The sequence below is a fragment of the Phaenicophaeus curvirostris genome, chromosome 1 (assembly GCF_032191515.1).
Source record: "Phaenicophaeus curvirostris isolate KB17595 chromosome 1, BPBGC_Pcur_1.0, whole genome shotgun sequence".
NCBI lineage: Eukaryota > Metazoa > Chordata > Aves > Cuculiformes > Cuculidae > Phaenicophaeus > Phaenicophaeus curvirostris.
This window is the reverse complement of record NC_091392.1, coordinates 19,580,982-19,601,960: the sequence shown is the minus strand read 5'-3', so window position 1 is coordinate 19,601,960 and position 20,979 is coordinate 19,580,982. Positions and strand designations below refer to the sequence as shown.

Here is a 20,979-nt window from a genome sequence, read left to right as displayed (position 1 = left end):
CTCACTCAACATGGCGGGCCGGGAGGCGGTCACGTGACGGCAGCGCTCGCGCCGCCGGCCCTCCCCGCCCCTCCTCCGGCGCCCTCTGCGGGGCGGCCACGTGGGCGCGCGGGCGGTGAGTGCGGCCGGGCCCGGGGCGGGGGGGGCGGCGGCCGCGGGGGCTCGTCCCGCAGCGCCCGGTGGCGCCAAACCGGCCCCGTGGCCCTGAGGCTCCGGGCGCGGCGCGGCACCTCCCTTAGCCGGGGCTTGTGGTTGGGGGGGGGGGGGGGGACGCGAGAAGTAGGTGTTCTTACGGAAAGTGGAATGTTTCTTATTAGAGCTGAAGTAGCGTTAACTTTCATTTGAGTTGAAAGCTACACGGAATGTACCTCGGTTAGCATGTTTTTCTTCAGACAGCGTTTTTCCAGACGCTGTCAGAATCATAGAATGGTCTGAGTTGGAAGGGACCTTAAAGATAATTTCGTTCCAACCCCCCTACCATGGGCAGGGACACCTCCCTCTAGCTCAGGCTGCCCAATGCCCCATCCAGCCTGGCCTTGAGCACCTGCAGGGATGGGGCAGCCACAGCTTCCCTGGGCAACCTGTGCCAGTGCCTCACTGCCCGCATCATGAAGAAATTCCTTCTTATGTCTACTTTAAATCTGTTCCTCTCCAGATTATACCCTTTCCCCCTCGTCCTATTGCCACAAGATGGTAGCGTCTTCTGTGAAGCATGATCTGTGTTGAACAGACGTCTCTTCTGCAACCTCCTCTTTCTGTAGCCTTTCCCTACCTCGGATGCAAGGCCAAGCATAGAGCTGGCTCCAAAGTTCCAAATTAGCAAGAGTTTTGACTCTTATGAAGTTCATAATAACATTAAAATTAGTCCTTGGAAAGTAATAGAATATGCATAAGATTTCTAGGAATATATATACATATGCACATAAATGTGAAGTGCATCTGTAAGCAGCTCTTGTCTCGTTGCACGTCACTGAGGGCGATCAGTCCCTCACGTTGCCCAGGCCTGACAAAGGATGCTCGCTTTCTAGAACCCCAAAATGAGTCTCAGAGAGTTGATTCCTCAGCGTTTTCAGTATCAGTCAGACCACTGCTTTTGGGGTGGACAGGGTGCTCGCAAAGTGGTGGGGCAGCAGGCTAGCTAAGGAGTTGCAGGGGGAGCGTGTTGGTTTGGTGTTTGGTGTTTTTTTCAGTCCGGAGCGTTCTGTGTGTTTTTTCACCAGTTGGAACAGTGACATTGTCTATATAACTATAGAATCATAGAATAGAATCATAGAATAACCAGGTTGGAAGAGACCCACCGGATCATCAAGTCCAACCATTCCTATCAAACACTAAACCATGCCCCTTAGCACCTCGTCCACCCGTGCCTTAAACATCTCCAGGGAAGGTGAATCAACCACCTCCCTGGGTAGCCTGTTCCAGTGCCTAATGACCCTTTCTGTGAAGAATTTTTTTCCTAATGTCCAGCCTAAATCTCCCCTGGTGGAGCTTGAGGCCGTTCCCTCTTGTGAGGGAATGTTGTATCCTTTGTTGTATCCTTCATGGCTGGTGCTGTCCCAGGCTTTGTTTCCTGCCTCAACTTTCTCTTACCTTCTTTGACTTAAATTTTATGTTGTAGCTGCTCCCCAGACTCGTGAGGAAATATGTATAAGGATAGCAACTGTAGTGTTCCTTCTTAGAAAAGAGGAAAAAGCAATTCTAGCAAGTGTAAGGCTTAAATCTGACCTCATTCAGCAGTTAGCTTTAGACTAAAGTTAGAAGAGCTGTTAAAGCACAGCAAAAAAAACAAACACCAAAACCATGAAAATTGAAGATAATGCAACATAGGTTTTAGCAAAGCTAGACCAAGCCGAAGAGGGAGGACCTTGGGGTTGGACCATCTTGGTGGTTCTGCTTAGATGCTTCCATATGGAGCTTGTGAGGGAGTAAAAATACAGTCTCTGTAGACAGATTCAACATGCAGTTTGGCTGCCAATCTGTAACTGAAGAGTGTCTGGAAAATGTAAGTGAGCTAAATGTGGTGGATTTTCATGGGAAGGATAAAATGTCCGTTACTAGAACTATGACACTTTCACAGAAAAAGTATAGAAAAAGAACAAACCATTTTTTATGTAAGTGTCTGACCCTTTTTTAATTTAAGAAAACAATTCATTTTCACTCAGTTTAATCTCAACAAGGGATGAATTTTTTGTTTGATATCTCTGCTTTTCTATGATTCAGTCTTGACATAGGCATCTGGAGGGAGTTGTGGCTACGTTGTACAGATTTGATGAAGATTTTTCGAAAGCTGTTGAATGTTAATGATAGATAAAACTGTATTTGCTTACAATATTCCTCTAACCTTCATTATTAAATTATTTTTATTAAGTCAAAGTCTGTTTCTGTGGTTTTGGCATTTAAAAATACAAGATGTAGTTGCAAATATTTCCCTTTTATGTAGCATATTTATTTTAAATATCAAATTCAGTATCTACCTGCCTTGATAAATCAAGCATCGGGTTTTGACAGTGCATGTTATCTTGACAAGACTATTGAATTTATTAAGCTTTATCTCGGAAACCTAGGTGTTGTCTTCATGATTTGTTTTTTATCTTCTAGAGTGTTTCCCTTCAGGGAACCTCAGTGTGTCTAATGCATATAATTATCTTCAAAATCTGTGAGTGTGCTGGCAAGCTTACTTTTCTCAGACATGCAGAGGAATTAGAGTCAATAAGATAAAAAAAAAAGGCCTTGTGTTAATGGGATATGCAGTTTCACTGTCATTCTGGTGATTTAGGAAGTCGGGTATTGATTATTTATGTGGTGAGCAGCTAAAGATATTGGGAGCAGGCCGTATTGTAGAGTGATCAGAGTATAATAAATGCAATATTTGTAGGTGAAGATAATGTCTTTTTATCACGCAACTAATAAGGGGGTTGGGAGGGAGTAGAGCTCCTTGGCACTTGAGTGCTTTGATCAGGATTCATTGGCTCCTAAAATGTCTGAAATGTTAAGACATTGTGAATTGCAAGTGAGGAGTTAACTGCTTTGCTGGTATATTGCATGATGCTTCACATGACACAAGCTCCTCAAATGCTCGTGTTGCTGTGTGCAGCAGCAGGTTGATCCTTTGGTATCCATTTTTCTCTTGGGTACGTTTGGAGAATTCAACAAGAGAGCTTTCTTGTCTTGTAAGAATTTGTACCAGATAAATTGCCTTGTGAAAAGGCTGAATTTCTGCCATACACTTCTTGAAGTGCTTGTGATGCAGTCCCGTACCTCCGTATTACTGCTGTGGAAAAAGGATTCTGTCCTTTAAACCATTTTTATCTGTCCTCATAAAGAAGTAACGCTAGGCACAGGTTATAAAGACTACTTCACGCTTCCTGGGATGTTTGATTTATTTAGGTTCTTAACATTGCAAAACAAACAAAAAATGGTAAGGACCTACCACATAACTGTCTTTGAGCCCAAGACAAGAGCTTCAGTTACAGTCTGTAAAAGTGATAATCATCAGAAAAACAGATGCAATCAGTGAGGGACATGCAATTTACATGAAGTACACAAATTCCAGGATTTATTTGTGTTAGCTGTGAAAATAAGGAACATTAGCTCACTATTTGTTTTTACTAATGATCAGGGCAAACATCGATTCAAGAAAAGGTAACTGTAGGAGGCAGTTGCTAAGTGATCGTAGCAAACATGCCAGGTATCTTACGTCTGTTTGTTGGACATATTTAGACCAAAACACGGGAGAAAACATCTCTAACTAAAACCCTGGTTGTACCTTCAAGGTGCTGTATTTGAAATTTTGTTTCTGTGAGACCAGAATAACAATAACCAAGATCTTGTCCTTCATTAAATTGTAAACTTAGAAAAAGTAGGAAACTTAAATTAAAAGAATATGGAATAGATTACTGTGCTCTTGCTAGATATAATCATGGAAAATATCTTTGTAGTTTTTTTTTTAACTGGTTTGCAGTTTGAAACCAGAAAAGATGAACTGTTTACTCATGGCAGTACTCATGCTTATTTAGCATCACCTGCATGATTTTACTATCATGATAAAATACATCATAAATAGAACCATAAGAATGGCTTAGCAGTGTTGTGAAACTAAGCACTAGAGAAAAATGCCCTTGCTTTCTGGGTAGCAGTGCGAAGGATGGGATTCAGACTATTTCATGCCATAATGACACATGGTGCTGGTGCCCAAGGTGATTTTGTCCTTCACTCCCTGTCTCTAGACCTGGCCACTGGCAAACTCGGAAGATCAGAGTGCTGCTGCTGAGCAATTACTCATCCTTGTGGTTCCTCTCCCACTAGTTTCAGAGTCCTAGACAAGTGAGAGTATGTTCTAAAGATCACATGTAAGTCCAGCGTGCTATTAAAGTCAGAGTAAATTACGAAGCTATCTCTGCCACAAAACACAGGCATGATTGACGTGGCCCTCTTGGCAGTGGTGGCAGTAAGGAACAGAATGGGAAATACTTTCTTAGGTACGATCCATGTTGTCAGAATTTTTTTAGGTGAAAACTAAAGTCTTTGCGTTTACAGAAGGTGACATAAATGCTGCCTGAATATGGTTTTGGCTGTCTACTTGATTCATTGACTATATAAGAAAAATTCGATGTATTATTTGATTTATTAGCCTTTGTTTAAACTTTTACACAACTGTACTACTTTTTCCTTGCATTATCAATCTCTTTTTTTCTGTTTGTACACAATTCATGCTATTATGTTTTCTTTTCATTTTCTTTTCAACAATAATAGAATATATGTGAATTTCAAGCCCCAAATGGCACAGAAGCGGAGCTCAAGTGGACGGTCATTCCCGTTGCTGCTGCTGATTATTGTCGCCTTTGTTCATTTAACTGTCTGTCCTTTTACAAAAGTGGAGGAGAGCTTTAACCTACAAGCTATCCATGATGTGGTGTACCACCAACTGGACTTGGATAAGGTAAATTGGAAGGAAGGTATTCTTTCTTGGACACTGTTAAAGATCACAATTCCCTGCTATATGAGTAGGATAAATGCAACATTGTTATGATTTATCCCAGTTTGCGTTTGGTTCCGATTTGCCTGTCTTACTTATGTTTTCCCTTTTGCAGTATGACCACCATGAATTTCCCGGAGTCGTTCCAAGAACGTTCCTTGGACCAATTTTTATTGCTGCTCTTTCCAGCCCAGCTATATATGTACTTTCTGTTCTAAGAATGTCCAAGTTTTACTCCCAGCTGATAGGTATGAGAACTTTAAATCGTAAGAGTAGAGATATTTTTGCTGTTGGACTGATGGGTGACATTGTTGTAATATTCAGTGTTTGAGTCAAGGGTTAAAATGTGATGTTCTTTTTCTTAATGAGGGAATTTACAAACTGTAGGTACTTAGAGCCAGCATGGAAGTTCCATGCCCTCTTTGGGGTACCTAACAGGACAGAGAAAGTCTGCACTAACAAATGTCAGATGGTGTAGAAAAAGCAAGTGTCTTCAGAGAATACACTCCTGTGTGTACTTCTGTATATGCTTCAGAAAATATCGTTTAATTTGGGCATAGAAGCATTGACCTTTGTGCAAAGGTATCACAAAGTTAAAGGTGGATTAAAATAGACAAATAATGAAGAAATTTGGGGTTTGTTTGTTTTTCTTTGAAGTGGGTTATGTTGCGATATCTTCAGTATTATTTTTCATAACTTCTTCCCATTACTTTATGTAATGTGGTTGTTTGTCAGTGATCTGTCTGATATTATTCATTTCTCATTTATATTCTTCTAATAGTCCGAGGAAGCTTGGGGCTCAGTGTGATTTACACATTATGGAAGTTGCAGAAAGAAGTTAGAAAACAGTTTGGAGCAACTACATCGACAGTCTTCTGTCTCATCACTGTTACTCAGTTTCATTTCATGTTTTACTGTACACGAACCCTCCCTAATGTGTTTGCACTTCCTTTTGGTAAGTATTCGCATAGGAATGATTTTGATATATAGAAGTTCTTCTCAAATGTGTCAATACTTAAAGCACAGAAACTGTGCGGTCAGACCTAATTAATAGATGTACTTGATTAAATTGCACGATGACAAGACTAGAAAACAAGCAGCTGTGATTTCTTTCTTTTTTTTTTATTGTGCATGCTTAGAATGAGTGTTGAATCGAGTTTTATTGAATCAAATATTTATGGACTTTTATCAGATGGCTTTGATTAACTGGATGTTCAAGTACACATATCTGATGCATAAAATGTAGAACTATTGAAAAGGCAGCAGGTACACCTGCAGTTCAGAAGAAAACTGTGAACACAGTATACAGAGGAAACAGCTTTCTCACAATACTATGGGACAAACTCCCACTGCAACAAGCTCACCTTCTTCTTGAGGAGTTATCTACAATTGTGACAGTTTGTACACTTAAGAAAGGAGAAGGAAATCAGTTTTCCCCAGAGATGATGAGAGGGAAGATTAACCACATGTGACAAATATTAGCTGAGTCACTTAATACTTCAGTGCAAGTTGTTCAGGTAGTAAAATCATGAGGCTGGTGTAAGGACCTGTATAGATCAGACCTGAAAAACAAAAAAAAAGCAGTTGAATTGTCAGGCAAAGACTGTGAAGTAAGAAACTTTTCGAGTAATTTCTGCAGGTATTAAAAAATAACAAGTTTCATGGTTTTGCACTATTAATATTTCACACATTTTCCTTAGGAACATGACCGCTTTACTGTGTAGTCAGTGTTATCGTGTGATTTAAATGGTGAAAAAGTAGAGGCAGCTTCATCTGTAGAGATCTGGTGCGTCTCCAGCTAACCAAACACACAAATTTATAGTTCTTTCTTCCTGAGCAGTAGTCTGTACTCTTGTTCTCATATTTGAAATGGGTTTCTGTATCATAGAATCAACAGGTTGGAAAAGACCCACCAGATCATCGAGTCCAACCATTCCTATCAAACACTAAACCATGCCCCTCAGTGCCTTGTCCACCCATCCCTTAAACACCTCCAGGGAAGGTGAATCAACCACCTCCCTGGGTAGCCTGTTCCAGTGCCAAATGACCCTTTCTGTGAAGAATTTTTTTCCTAATGTCCAGCCTAAACTTCCCCTGGTGGAGCTTGAGGCCATTCCCTCTTGTCCTGTCCCCTGCCACTTGGCAGAAGAGGCCAGCTCCCTCCTCTCCACAACTTCCTTTTAGGTAGTTATAGAGAGCAATGAGGTCTCCCCTCAGCCTCCTCTTCTCCAGGCTACACACCCCCAGCTCTCTCAGCTGCTCCTCATAAGGCCTGTTCTCCAGCCCCTTCACCAGCTTCGTCGCTCTTCTCTGGACTCGCTCCAGAGCCTCAACATCCTTCTTGTGGTGAGGGGCCCAGAACTGAACACAGTATTCGTGGAGTGGTCTCACTAGTATACAGGATATTCTTAGCCAAGAGAATAAACCCTTCAGGTGATACTGAGCAGTAATAATTATAAATCGTAGTGTCAGAGGCTTTTATCACTCCCTTGAGGTTTGTTTTACCTTTTTTTTTTTTTCACTAAAAACTACTAAATCCACTGCCTAGGAAGAGTTAGCATGTGTTGCTTCTGTGGTTCTACTTTTCCGGATTACTTAAGTAGAAAGATGAGCGTTGTTCCAAATTACATTTCGCTAGCGAAGAATTTCTGCACTAGACACAGTAGGAAGACCGAGAGAGGATTGATGGGAAGTTAGAGGAACAAGATGCTAGCACCGAGAAAAGTGTTGCCGTTCAGAAAGCATGTCAGATGGTCTGTTTTGTTTATTTTTCCAGTACTCTTGGCATTGACATTTTGGATACAGCAGAAGCAAAGGCCGTTCATTTGGTTCTCAGCTTTGGCAATTATAGTCTTCAGATCAGAGCTCTGCCTATTTTTAGGCCTCATGCTCCTTGTGACATTATTAACTAAAAGAGTCTCCATATTCAAGGTGCTTTCCCATGCTGTTCCTGCTGGCATATTTTGGTTGGGTAAGTGTTCACTTGGGGGAAAAAAAATGCCACGATTTAAGCTCAGTGGAATTCTGGAGATGTGACTGACTTCTCTGATGATCTGGCCCTTAGGGCTTTTTTTTAATTTTTTTTTTTTTTTATTCCATTTTCTAGTAATATGTCAGAGTTATTTACCTCTGGAAAATTCTATATAAGGAACTAGGTGTGGAAGGAGCAGTAGAAAGATACTGTGATCCCTGCCTCTAGATGCTTGCAGTACAATATCCTGATCTTAAAAAGGCTTAGACATGCAAGTTGACTTCAGTATAGTTAGTACTTGGCTGTAGCTACATGTGCATTACCAGTTGTAGTATTTATTGCCAAGACAATTAGCTGAATCCCAGGATAAAGTAAAACATTGTGACAGACAGGGATATGGAGCTAGAGGGTTGTGGGAAAAGCCACAGTTCAGCTCTGTTTATTACGTTAATTTTAATAGCTTGAGTGATTATCCATGCTAGAGAGGTTGAAAAATCTCCTTGTCTCTGTCCATCTGTGGAACGCTCTTGCATATACCTGTAAATACTTTAAGCTTCTCTGCCAGCCTACCTAATTAAAAATGCTGTTGTCAGATGCCTGATGGTGACCTCTGGTAGTGTGCTATCTCTTCCAAAGTATGGACAGTACACACAGTAAAAGACTGTGCCACATGCACTTGGAGGCATCTCACAGTATAAGAGTTTGGAGGTCCAACAGGAATTAGTCGCTAGTATTCCCATTCCCTCTCTGGACAAACTTCTTAAATACCAGAGCAGTTGCCATCGACCTGAGAGGAGGAGATGGGACTGGACAGATTTTGCTGCTCTTCCTGCCTTTTTGCCTTTCATCCCTTATACTCTTTCTTCCCTCCCACCTAATAAATAATAGCAAACTTCTACAGTTTGTTTTTCTTAACTTAGCTTTACAATAAAATTCCGTTTAGTACCATTTGAAGTTAAGCCCAGTTTCTTACCATTTATTACATATAATGCTCTAATATTCTTTTAAACTAAACTTTAATTAAACCACTGTTTTTCACACCTGGGGTTGGTGTGGGGCAAATCTCAATCAGATTCCTATTTAACGTGCTTTTGTCAGTGCTTCTATTAAGAAGTCTCTCCCCCCCTGCATTTCCACTGCAAGACAAACAGATCTGGACTTCTCTGGCTTTAGCTGAGGCTTGCAATGTATGTTTCAGTTTATGTTGATCTTATTACTGAATGTGCAGTTTGGATGTGCTAGTTTGCTTTCCCCTAGCTTTTAATTCGCACAGATTTGTATTTTTTTAATTCTTTTAGGGGTAACTGTTGCTGTGGATTCTCTATTTTGGAGGCAACTTGTGTGGCCTGAAGGAAAAGTGCTCTGGTATAACACAGTTTTAAACAAAAGTTCCAGCTGGGGAGTATCCTTTGAAATGTCCAGGGAAAATGATCTATTAAACACTATGAGCCAAAGCAAAGACTTGGTGTAACCTGTTCCTGATGCTCAGTTATGGTGTTAAATTCTACTTTTCAGCTATTATTTCATCATTTAAAGGCTATGAGGCAATGTCTGTTTCTTAGATCTTTCCATAGATTTTAACTTTCCTCTGCTGATGCTTTCCCTTTTTGCTAATTTATGTTCCATAAACATAAGGCCAGCTTTTTTCCCCTCGGTTTTTCATGTTACCCATCATTAGCACCATCTAATGTGCATCTGTTGGGTGATGTGAATGTAGTTAGGCAAGTGCAAGTGCTTTTATTTCTCAAATGAAAAAAGCAGAGGAAAACAAATGCTTGGAAGTGTGTGATGTACCAAAAGTATGCTGCAAATAGCAAAATTTGAATGAACTTCCATAAAGAACAGTTTCTTTACTTGTTAGCAGCGAAAGCGTCCTTCCTTAACCCTCCTTTTCACCTTGAAGACCTCCCCCTTCTTGTGGTATTTCTACTCAGCTCTGCCTCGTGCTTTGGGATGCAGCATTATATTTGTACCTTTTGGTGTAACAGAAAAGAGAACTCGGATACTACTTTTGCCTGCACTGGGCTTTATTTTCTTATATTCGTTTCTCCCACACAAAGAGCTGCGTTTCATCATATATACCTTCCCGGTCTTCAACATAGTGGCTGCTAAAATGTGCTCACGAATGTAAGTTCAAAAGTGTTTTTTTCCTCTCTGAAAATGCAAAAGAAAAGAAAAACTAATATTACTATTCTAATGCACTTCTTTCTATCTTGAGATCTTCATATGCTTTAGAAAGGAGGTCTGTATCATTGTACCTATTCAATTATGGGTACATGGTAATGAGGAAAATGGAGACAAAGAAAAGTTAAGTGATTTGACAGAGGACCGTTTGGCAAGTCTGAAGCAGAGTCAAGAATACAGACCTTATTTTAATGTTATGCTGTTTGTCTACCAGAGAAAAAGACATGTTTTAGTGTACTACTGTGTTGTTAATATAAATTACCTTAGGAGACAGTTTAATATACAGGTGGGGCTCTTGAAACGTTGAGTTTATATTAAATGGTTCAACTTAGGTATATTGAGTAAAAATTTGAAGTTAAACTCTGAACTTCTTTGAAAGAGAGTGCACTCACAGCTAAAGGTTTTAAACACAGAAATGCTTAGCTTTCTTCATTAGCTTGTATTAGCTTTACTAGTGAGAACATTCTAACACAGTGTCCCTAGAAGTTTATCTTTCTGAACTGGATTGTAAATGCAGTATGAAAGAAAAATAATGGTTTCTTCTTACTCGTGTTTACTTCTCTCAACAGTCTGAATAACTACCGGAAATCCTGGCTTTACAAACTTGGATCTTTCTTTGTTGTAATGCATCTTCTCGTTAATGCTGCTTATTCGGGAACATCTTTATATGTTTCCCATTTCAATTATCCTGGAGGAGTGGCAATTCAGAAATTACATGAGTTGGTACCTTCAACAGCAGGTACGTAAAGCTGGTTTGAAGTATGTTTGCTGAATTTCAGTTGCAGGGGTTTTTTGCTAGTATGTTTTTACATACCTGGATATTACTTCATTCTATTTACACGCGCCTTTTCTGTTACTGTTTTGTTAATTTATTAATCAAAGTGTTCTTAGAAGAATTTTGAAACTGTGTTTTGTTTTCTTCATTTATGTAGATGTCTCTGTTCATATTGATGTGGCTGCAGCACAAACAGGAGTTTCTCGGTTTCTAGAAATCAATTCGGATTGGAGGTATGTTATGAATGAGGTATTTTGATCTGGAGACAGGAGCCTGCTTTTTATTCTTCTGTGTATGCACAGGGGAAAGTATCACAGATAGGCTTTCTGGTACAGAGTATTTATTAAGCCAGGTCAAGAACAATGTGAATCTTCAGAGAATTTTTATGTATGCTGCCATTTCAGAAATAGAGCGCTGCAATGTTTTTAAATTGTTTTGGTTGGTTCTGGTTTGTCTAAATAGTGTAGAATCTTTTAAAGCCATCAGACTGCAAAACAGTTAGTAGTTTACTAAAACACCAGTATCTTTAATGCAGATACATTTGATACCTCATTAGAGCTTGCAAAACACAGCTGTAGATGAACACTTTTCTGCTGTTGACAGAATTGTGGGGGCATCTTCTCATTTTGTTTGTTTTTGAATGATGTGTGGCGATGTGAAGCTTATCTGCCTATTAATATTCAATGCTTTTTTTTGTTTGCGGAACATCCTTCATGTAGATGTCATTGAAGCTGGTGTTGTGGACTGTCAGTCACATTCATGAGCTCTGAGAGAAAGCAGTTAAGTGCTTTGTTACCATGACCAGCAGTGATGTGCACAGTTTTAAGAACCAGAATATTGAATAGTGGGAGACATTTGTGGGACGACATCTTTGGCTTTTCAGGATGCAGGCCAGTAACAAAAAGGCACCTTTCTGATTCTTAGACCTACCTTTTCAGCTGAAGTGTAGGTTTCTAACATAAATGTCACCTTAACGAAAATGATTCAGCAGAGGGTGATACAAAGCCTCACTAGACAAAAAACAAAAGCAGTACAAGCAGATTTTGGTTTAAGTGCTGTGAATATGGAGTTCTTTTTCCCCTGTTACTGTCTTCAGGATCAGATGAACAAAAATAGTTTAATTATTGGTATGTTTAGAGATAAAAGTATTTTGGAAATAACGAGAAAGAAGCGGGGATTAAAAAAATCAAGCTTCCTGTGTATTATTTCTGTGCTCTCTCATAACATTGTGATAGCACGGACAGTTTAAAGCTGAAATGCCTTTATAGCTACCAATACGATATTTATTTCAAATTGTTTTTTTAGTGTTCAATCTAGATAAAGTCTTAAGCCATGAACAGCCAGGAGGAGACATTAAGCTATTAGAGTAGAAGTGGTAGAACATGCATGAAAGCTAAAATCATAGAATCACCAGGTTGGAAACGACCTCTTGGATCATCAAGTCCAGCCATTCCTATCTCTTTTTTTTAATATACTTATGTACACACACTACTCTGAGTACTACTCTTAATCTCAATGGGCTTTTTTAGGTGGCGGTGCTTGGATTGTCTGGGGCTTGCAAGGCTGTGGTGTAGTGGGATTGGAAGGTGAACAGATAATATCTCTGTCAGTAATGGATGTTACATAGTGTTGCAGCTACAGAGCCGTTTGTCTCTTTCACTTTTATCTTTACTCATCATAAAAATGCCTCAAGGGAGGGCTGATTCATCATAAAGATTCAGATTAAAGAAAATCAGGCAAAATCCACACCTGAGCATCACACACAGGACTACCACTTTGTCTAACAGCACAACAGTGCAAAGTTTAGTGGCACCAGCTGTCCTTTTTTCTCTTTACCCAGTGAAATGACAGCCTTTCAGATGGCTGAAAACTAATTCAGTATTTTCATAGGCTGTGTACATCAGGTGAAAACAGATTTATGGATGGAGTGGCTATGAAGGCTGATGATTCATCAGGATAACTTCAATCCATAAATAAAAGTGTCTGAAAGTTAATGGCTTTCAGCAGCATGCTCAGATTAGATCTGTTTGCCTCAAGAAAAATGCAAGTGATCCATTATTTTTCTTCCAAGTGTGATTGAAAGAAGCTTGATGCAGGTTCTTACACAGGACAGGTGTTACAATCTTGTCTGCAATTAGCACAGTCTCTTTGAACCAGGAATAAATATGCTGTGTAAGCTTAAAGTATGTAAAAATAATAAAATTCAGAAATGCTTGCAGCCAAGTGAAAGGCCTTTCATTTGCTGATGAAGAAAATGCAAAATTAGTAGTTGGTAAAGTTGTAACGAAGTGTGCCATTCTTTTTGCCAGTTTGAGCAGTGTACCGTCCTAAGCGGTTCTGTGATCTTTGTGGAAATAGCAGATGAAATTAGTGTGCAAGTTTTATTTTTTCAGAAGAAGAAGAAAGCATTTGCTTAGTGTGGGAAGTCTAATTCTACATTGTATGTTTTTTGTACTTCTTGATTCTGTCAGCTGGTGGTTTGTTCTAGGTTGCTAGATCTTAAGCTAGCAATCCACACAAATCCTCTAGTTTTCTGAAGGGTACTTGCTTTAAATATCTTAAATCTTGATGACTGCTGCTGTTGGAGACTGTTGTAAAAATATAAATTGAGGTTATTTCCAGCTTTCTAGAGAATTCATGCAGATGAGAGGCCTGGTCTGCAGAGAGAAAGGTGGTGGAAGATGCAGCCTGGGTGTACTCTTAGGTGCATTTAAGAATATGTAGGGTTGGGATTGCGCTGCTTCTCTGCCAGTGTCCGTGCCTGTAAGGAAAGCCACAGCCCTGAGTAAGTCGCTTGTGAAATGTGTGGGAGGAATCGGGTGCCTAAGAAGAGGAGCTCTGAAAGCTGGTAGAATGCAGTTCACAGAAAAGGGCAATAAATTGGGCACTGCTCTTCTCTTGGGTTACAGGGCATGGTTGCTCTTCTGTAGGTAGATGCCTAAGACTGTCTTGTCGTAAACAAACTAAAAGGAAGCAATCTCCATCTTAACCTCTGTTTTCTGGACCATTACCCAGCATGAGCTTAGAACATTTTTATGGGAATAGAGCCAAGGTTTGAATCCAGGTCTCCCACTTCTGGAAGCACACCTAACAGTGGTCAGCAGGGTGTTTTGGGGTGGACCCAGGGCTCAGTGCTGGGTCCAGCCCTGTTCAGTGTCTTTATCAATGACCTGGATGAAGGCATCGAGTGCACCCTTAGCAAGTTTGCAGACGACACTAAGCTGGGTGGAAGTGTCAATCTGCTGGAGGGTAGGGAGGCTCTGCAAAGGGATTTGAACAGGCTGGACCGCTGGGCAGAGTCCAATGGCATGAGGTTTAACAAGGCCAAATGCTGGGTCCTGCACTTGGGGCACAACAACCCTGTGCAGTGCTACAGACTAGGAGCAACGGGAAGACTTATATGGAATGCCTGGCTCCCTACGTTCTTCAAAAATACTATTTCCTCCTCTAGTACTAGTTAGTTTAATCAAGAGCTATAACTGAGAATGTTACAGTTCCTTGCATGTTTCGTCTTGGATGCTACGTGCCCTTGTGATAATGGAGGTGTTTAATATGTAAAGAAAGGAATGTAAATAAGCCTTCTTTATTCTTTACAGGTATGACAAAAGAGAAGATGTTAAACCTGGAGACCAGTTGATGTTTTCTTACACACACATACTGATGGAAACAAACCCTCTTCAAATATCACATTACAAGACAACCCACAGGCCACTGGCAAATATACCTGGCATCAGTAAAATTGGGTTGAACCTTACTGCACTACCTCCTTTTACTTTAAACTTGAAACCAAAATTAGTACTGTTGGAAAAACTTCCTCTGTCATCTTGACGGTGAATTTTAAGTACGTCTTTTGATGTAATGTTGCTGATTACAGAATGGTCTAAGACAGCAGCAAATTGTAATTCCAGCACTGCAATTCAGCCTCTGTGGAAAGGCATGGAAAAGCTCTTTACCAGTCAGTATTTAGCTTTGTCATGTTTCTTACATGAATACTGCAATGCATTCCTAGTCAGTATATATTCAAATACCAAGTTGTATTAGATGTTTGAGAGAGGCTACCGACAAGTTTAGTGGTATTCAGTAAAACCTGCCTACTTGGTTTGGGTAGCTGTCTGTTTTATAACGTAATGCAGGCATGTCCTAATTGTCCTATATAAGATGCATAATGGAACAGGTTTGTGCTACGGCAATAATTTGATATGTAATCTGTGTGTGCAAAGATTTATTACTTGATGTATCTGCAGAATTGTAACCCCCTCAGTTGTTAGGCTGCCCGTCTGAAACTTAATGATGTTATCAACCTATAGGAAAGCCATACTTATTGTAGCTTTATCACAATACCTAATTGTGCCCTGTAGGCTACCAAACTAATTAAAGTGGAAGTCACTTAAAAAGCAGTCAGACCTCTTGACAAGCACTGTCTCGTAACAGATTTGAGTATTAAAGGATGGTTAGCTTTATTCGAAAAGTTCATGAATAAGCAGCAAATTAGATTTTACAGGAAAAAATTTTTAAAATAATGTTTCCCTCTTCTGCTGTAATGATATTATTTTAATTTGCAGCACAAAAGCTTACCTATGAAAATATTCACTTGAGTATACTTTAAGAAAATAGGTGCTGTTTTGCTTTTTTTCCATTAGGTAGTCCCTTTGGAAAGGAATAATGTGCCATGTGTTGAATTCTGTAAACTAGAATAAAATAAGCATGCTCTGTAGTCTGTTCTTTTAGATGTTTTTGTTAAGGATGTCTGATTAGTTTGCTGAATGGAACAAGTTAAGGGGTAAACTAAGGAAAAAAGTTTTGGTCAGGGCCAGTTATAATGACAGGAGCTCCATTAATGTAAAAAGTCAATATTGCTGAAATAATCACGGGCAGAAAACTATTCCTTAATGACTGAAAACTTGAGTAAAAAGTTCTTATTAATCAAGTGGTTTGGGTTTTTTTTTACTCTTAGAAGTGTACTTTATTCAGGAACTACCTTCACCTGTGTACATTTCAGTTTTTAGGACCATGTTTTCTTTTTATCCTCTAGATCATGTATCAGAAGAACTGATCTGGTGGGGTGGAGCCTGCTCCCCCGTGGGAGGCTGTTGCTGTTGCATTTCCTCAGGCTGAGCAGGTCTGACCTAGGCAACCTGCAGAACTTGTTGGTCTGGTCCCTGGCTGCTCTTGAAACTGAAAACACTTGAATATTATCTATTTGACTTGTCTTTGGAAGAAAACTCCTCCAGCTTCCTCCAGAGCCGATGTGAACATCAAACAATTCACAAGACAGAAGGAAATACACATGCAAATAAATAGCTGAGAATTTGGAACAGTGGGAAGGAAAACTTTTGAATAAGGATGTAGGCATTTGTCTTAAGCCTAATCATTGACTTCATGTAACTCCCCCACACTGTAATCCACAACTCAAGAACCTAAACTGAGATTTATCCCGCCCAAGCTGCACTGCTGAAGCTAGGTGTAGTTACTCCAACTTTCCAGATCCCTGGTAGTCAGAATCCCCCAGCAGAAATTTACTTCTATTAACTTCAGAGAAAACCTAGGGCTGTTAAGCTTGTAACAGACATCTCGAGCTAATTGCCGAAGTGGCAGAGGACATTGGGCATATTAAGAGTTTAATCCTGCTGAGTGTCAGACACACACAGCTCTCGGGGTCCTGCCATGCCATAGACTTTGGTTCTGGAGTCTGGATGCTACCTGTTGGACTTCTTACACTAGTGATGGTGTTCAAGTGTGGCAAGTGTCTACCGCTGCTCACAGATTTCACTGCTGATAAAAGGAGAAGCTATCAGCTCAGATTGGCCTGGTTAGTGTGTCTGTTTGGGGTAAAGAAAGGTAAAATACATACAAAGAGACAGGAAAGAGATACTGGAGTGCAGTTTTGAACAGTGTCTGAAGTTTTCTTTGGTCCTGTTGCAGCTTGCTCTGCATGCACTGTTCTTGAAAAGTGTTCAGTTTTGACACCTGCAACCTGCTTGTTTGTAGGCAAAGGGCCCATGTGATGCATGCAGCACCAGTGGCTGCAGGACTTCGTGACAGCAGGGATAACCCCCTCCAACACAGGCCATGATTACTGTATGGTAGCCCACACACAGAATAGGAAGGGGCAGCTGTCAAACATGGAGTGCTGCGGTTTTTCCAGCTTGCAAAGACTGCTTTCCATAAACAGTCCTTGGAACTGAAACTAAAGCTATCTTTCCTTTCTCTCAAATGACTCTTTCTAATCTCAAAGTCCTGTGTTGTCTTTCTTTAGTTCTACAAGAAACAGAGAGTTTAGTTTGTTCTTTAGCATAATTACAATTCAGTGTACTTCCAGCAAAGAAAGAGTGGGTTTAAGATCCCTTAGATGTAAGAGAGCGTTAAGGAAGTTTCTCGTCCCTTCTTCAGACTTGAAGTGGGGTATTGGAAATTCTGCATTTGGGGGACATAGGGAGGAGCCTCAAGTTACTGCATGACTGCTGCAGGTAAGAAAGACACCGAGAACCTAGTTGGCGGAATTTTTGAAGGGACTTCATAGTAATAAATATCTCATCACTATTCAAGTTCTTAAAGGAAAAAAACCTTTTGTCTTGGCTGATGACAAACCCTAGCTTAGATTATATCTTCTTTTAATAAAAGCAGAAATAGGGTGAGCATTAGGTAATTGAGGGTTGAATTAACCTGCATAAAGCAAAAGACAGACAGTACTGTTCATCTATAAATTGTTAGATCTATGACATTTAAACACAGAATGGAGTTTTAAATAAAATGCAGTGAACAGGCTGAGGGGAGACTGTCTCACACTCTACCTGAAAGGAGATTGCAGTGAGGTGGGTGTTGGTCTTGAGGGAATGGCTTAAAGTTGCATCAGAGGAGGTTTAGACTGGATAGTAAGAAAGATTTCTTTACTGAAAGAGTGGTCAAGCATTGGCACAGGCTGCCCAGGGAAGGGGTAGAGTCACCATCCCTGGAGGTGTTCAAAAAGCATGTTGATGTGGCACTTTGTGACATGGTTTAGTAGGCATGGTGGTGTTGGGCTGATGGTTGGGCTTGATAATCTTAGAGGTCATTTCCAACCTAATGATTCTAAAATTTAATGTATTTTGCTGCTGTAGAATGAGGTTTATTTTATGATGTCTTGTTAAACTCCCCAAAGGTCAAATGTTGTCTAGCTTTTTGAAGTCTGACTTTTATTTCTTACAAGCAACGTTTGTTCCTGTAAAGAGCAAAGCTAACAAATGATTGGGACACAAACATGTCACCATGCCATTTCACCCAGAGATGGCAAATAATCACCGTCTCATAGCCTGAGATTTAGAACACCCTGTGTTGTAAAACTAATAAAGTAATTGCATGAAAAAAATTAGAACTCATTGACTGAGGACATTTTTGGATGCTGAAAGTAAAAGCTGTTTCAAAACAGGTTCAGAACTGGGAAAAAATATTAGACTATATTTACCTTACACCTGCCGTAAGTACTTACTATAGGTCTTCTCTCTGAAGAGGAAATTTAGGGTGAGGGGACCTGGAGAAGAGTTGTACTGGATCTGACATAAAGTATATTTATTTGTCAAGGTTTAGAAAAGCCAGAATGAATCTCAGGTTGTTTCTTTTGCTGTGCATTTCACTCCAGCCAATGATACCTCAATGCAAGTGTAAACTGCAGATCACGCTTTGATATACTGGTCACACTCCGTTTTCTCATTCCCTGCCCCTTCCACACATCTCCTTGCTAAGACAGGTTACACGTTCAGGTGATCGAGATTGAGATTGCGCTGCCTCTCATACTGCAGTTAAAACTGTTCTAGGACCGTTCCTGTCTTCCTGAATACTTGTTCTTTCCATAAGGCTAAGGAGCTTGAAAGGTCATACAAGATTTAAGCACTTGTTTGCATTATCTCAATTTGAGTGGAAGAATGTGTTTCCATGCATCCCAGAGCACTTTTTCATTTTTAAGAGACTTCATACTGAAGTCTAGCATTGTTTTCCTCACTTTATTACCTGTGCTCATTCTTAAATACTTCTCTTCTGCCCTCCCTAGAGTTTTTCTTGTAATTTAGAATTCAAAGTCTTTCAAATTACTCCACTCTTTGCAAGAAAAAAGCAAAACCGAGTTTTGCTTGAGTTTACCATCGATGACAATAAAACCGTTAAGCCAAAGCCTTCTCAGTTAGCTGGTTACATAATTAGTCTCAGGTATCTCTTAAATTGAGTGTATTGCTATCTGCTTAACATATGACACAGAATGGTCATATTAAAAGGGTGTTTGTAAAAGTTCCTTAAGCTAAATGACAAAAAATACCTCTGTAAAGCTTTACTTCATTTATTTAAATACACATGACTCCTAACTGTCATTGATGCGTTTTATATGTAGCTACTTATTTTATATCAGCTCTTTAGATAAACATGAGCAAGTACAACTCCTTTTGTTCATTTCAGACCTTTGTTCATGAAGCAAGGACATGTAGCTTCTTCTGAAATTCTACATCTTACTGTCACAGGTAGTCACAAAAATTCTGCTTTATTTCACCTGCAACTGCTCTTGGTTCTGTACCAAAGCTTGATTTGTGTCGTTATGTCAAGCACAAGCTAAAAATGCTCTCTGAAATGAAGTCCATCCCTTCCTTTAAACTGCCAATTTAAATCAAGAAATTAGAAGGAGGAAGCAGGTCCATACAGAGGGAAAAAATAAAAATAAAAAAAAAGTGGCAGGTACAGCTTCAACATCAATCTAGCCCTTGGAATCCAAATTGGTACCTGAACTGGAGATATCACTGTGAATACTGTTTCTGGTTGGCATACTCAGGTAATGAAATTAAGCACTTCTAGGTCAGTTTTGCAAGGAAACCAAGAAGATAAAGATCCACTCTTTCTTGTCACTAAGAATAAAGCAAAGAATGAATATATTTGTGGAAGACTACAATGCTTGATTTACAATATCTAAATAATCTGGAATTAGAAAGTGTTATTTGCCAACTATATGTTTACTTTTCCTGTGTTTGGACCTAAATGCAAGTTTGTTATAGTCAGCTCTGTATAGTGACAAAAAAAAAAATGCCACTTTAAGACACATCTCTCAACAACTGTAAACTACTACAAGGTGTACTTTGACCTTGTCATCCTTATCTACATTTAATCAATTATATCCTTATCCTGGAATTTAATCTGCTCTAGACTGAGATTTCAGTTCTTTATGAATTCAGAAGATGTTATTGGGGAGCTTCAAGGAGAAGGTACAAGTATTCCTGATAAATGCTCAGTGGCCAGATTCTGCACTCAAAAGGGTTTCCTTCACATTTACTTTATGGGTAGGGAAAGAGGGCAAATGGAAAGGGTTAAAGCATTATCACAGGTTTCTGGAGCATAATACAGACCCCGTAGACACTTTTCATGATATACCCTTCACAAGACTTGGGTTGTTTGAAAAGGCTATTGCAGATCTTCACTTCTTCCTTTAGTACTACAAAGTATTTCTTGCTGTGTAATTAGTTGATACCTGCCTATTTTAAAAAGAAGCAAAACCTGTAAAGATTCTTATGATGACACAAAGTATCATCTTCAGTACCATTTCCACTTTTTATGCCAAGAGGAAAAAACCCTCTGCCTACTAAATCCATTTCTAAAGTTGCTAATGTATGGAAATTAACTATTTAAATAAAATATCATTGTTGCAGATTTCCCAATATCATTATGTATTAGGGAGTGGTCTGCTGCTGCAGGGACTGGTGCAGCACAAACTCAGGTTGATGAAAACTCCCATTGTTAACAGCTTGTTCTTTATCACAGTCAGAGAGAGCAGTGTAAAAATAGGGGAGGATTACAAATATGAGAAGGGCTGGAAAAAACCAGCAGTTTCAACAATCACTAAGAATTTATATTAAAAATATAAATAAAGTGAGTGCAACACAAACCCCACCCACTCAATAACTTACCTCTGTACTTCAATGAAAGCTTTCAGCCCTTCTTTTGAAGCCATTCTTTTCTCAAAGGTAGCAATGCCTGAACAGCAGACGGAGATGCTCCTGTAACTTCTACTGAATGATCAAGGCTTAAAACTGAAAAAATAGCAACTTTGTTCTTTCAGTGTCTCCT

The 20,979-nt window shown here is 39.7% G+C and overlaps 1 protein-coding gene across 1 annotated transcript; it reads left to right on the top strand.

Annotated features, from left to right (window-relative positions):
• The first annotated feature begins 26 nt into the window (after nt 1–26).
• ALG12 (ALG12 alpha-1,6-mannosyltransferase) lies at nt 27–15,828 on the top strand. The gene is made up of 10 exons (XM_069850238.1): nt 27–115; nt 4,753–4,939; nt 5,091–5,223; nt 5,757–5,930; nt 7,752–7,946; nt 9,245–9,348; nt 9,850–10,073; nt 10,700–10,869; nt 11,063–11,138; nt 14,502–15,828. Exons 2-10 carry the CDS (start codon nt 4,778–4,780, stop codon nt 14,731–14,733), a joined length of 1,470 nt encoding a protein of 489 aa, XP_069706339.1. The 5' UTR covers nt 27–115; nt 4,753–4,777; the 3' UTR covers nt 14,734–15,828.
• Nucleotides 15,829–20,979: the final 5,151 nt, after the last annotated feature.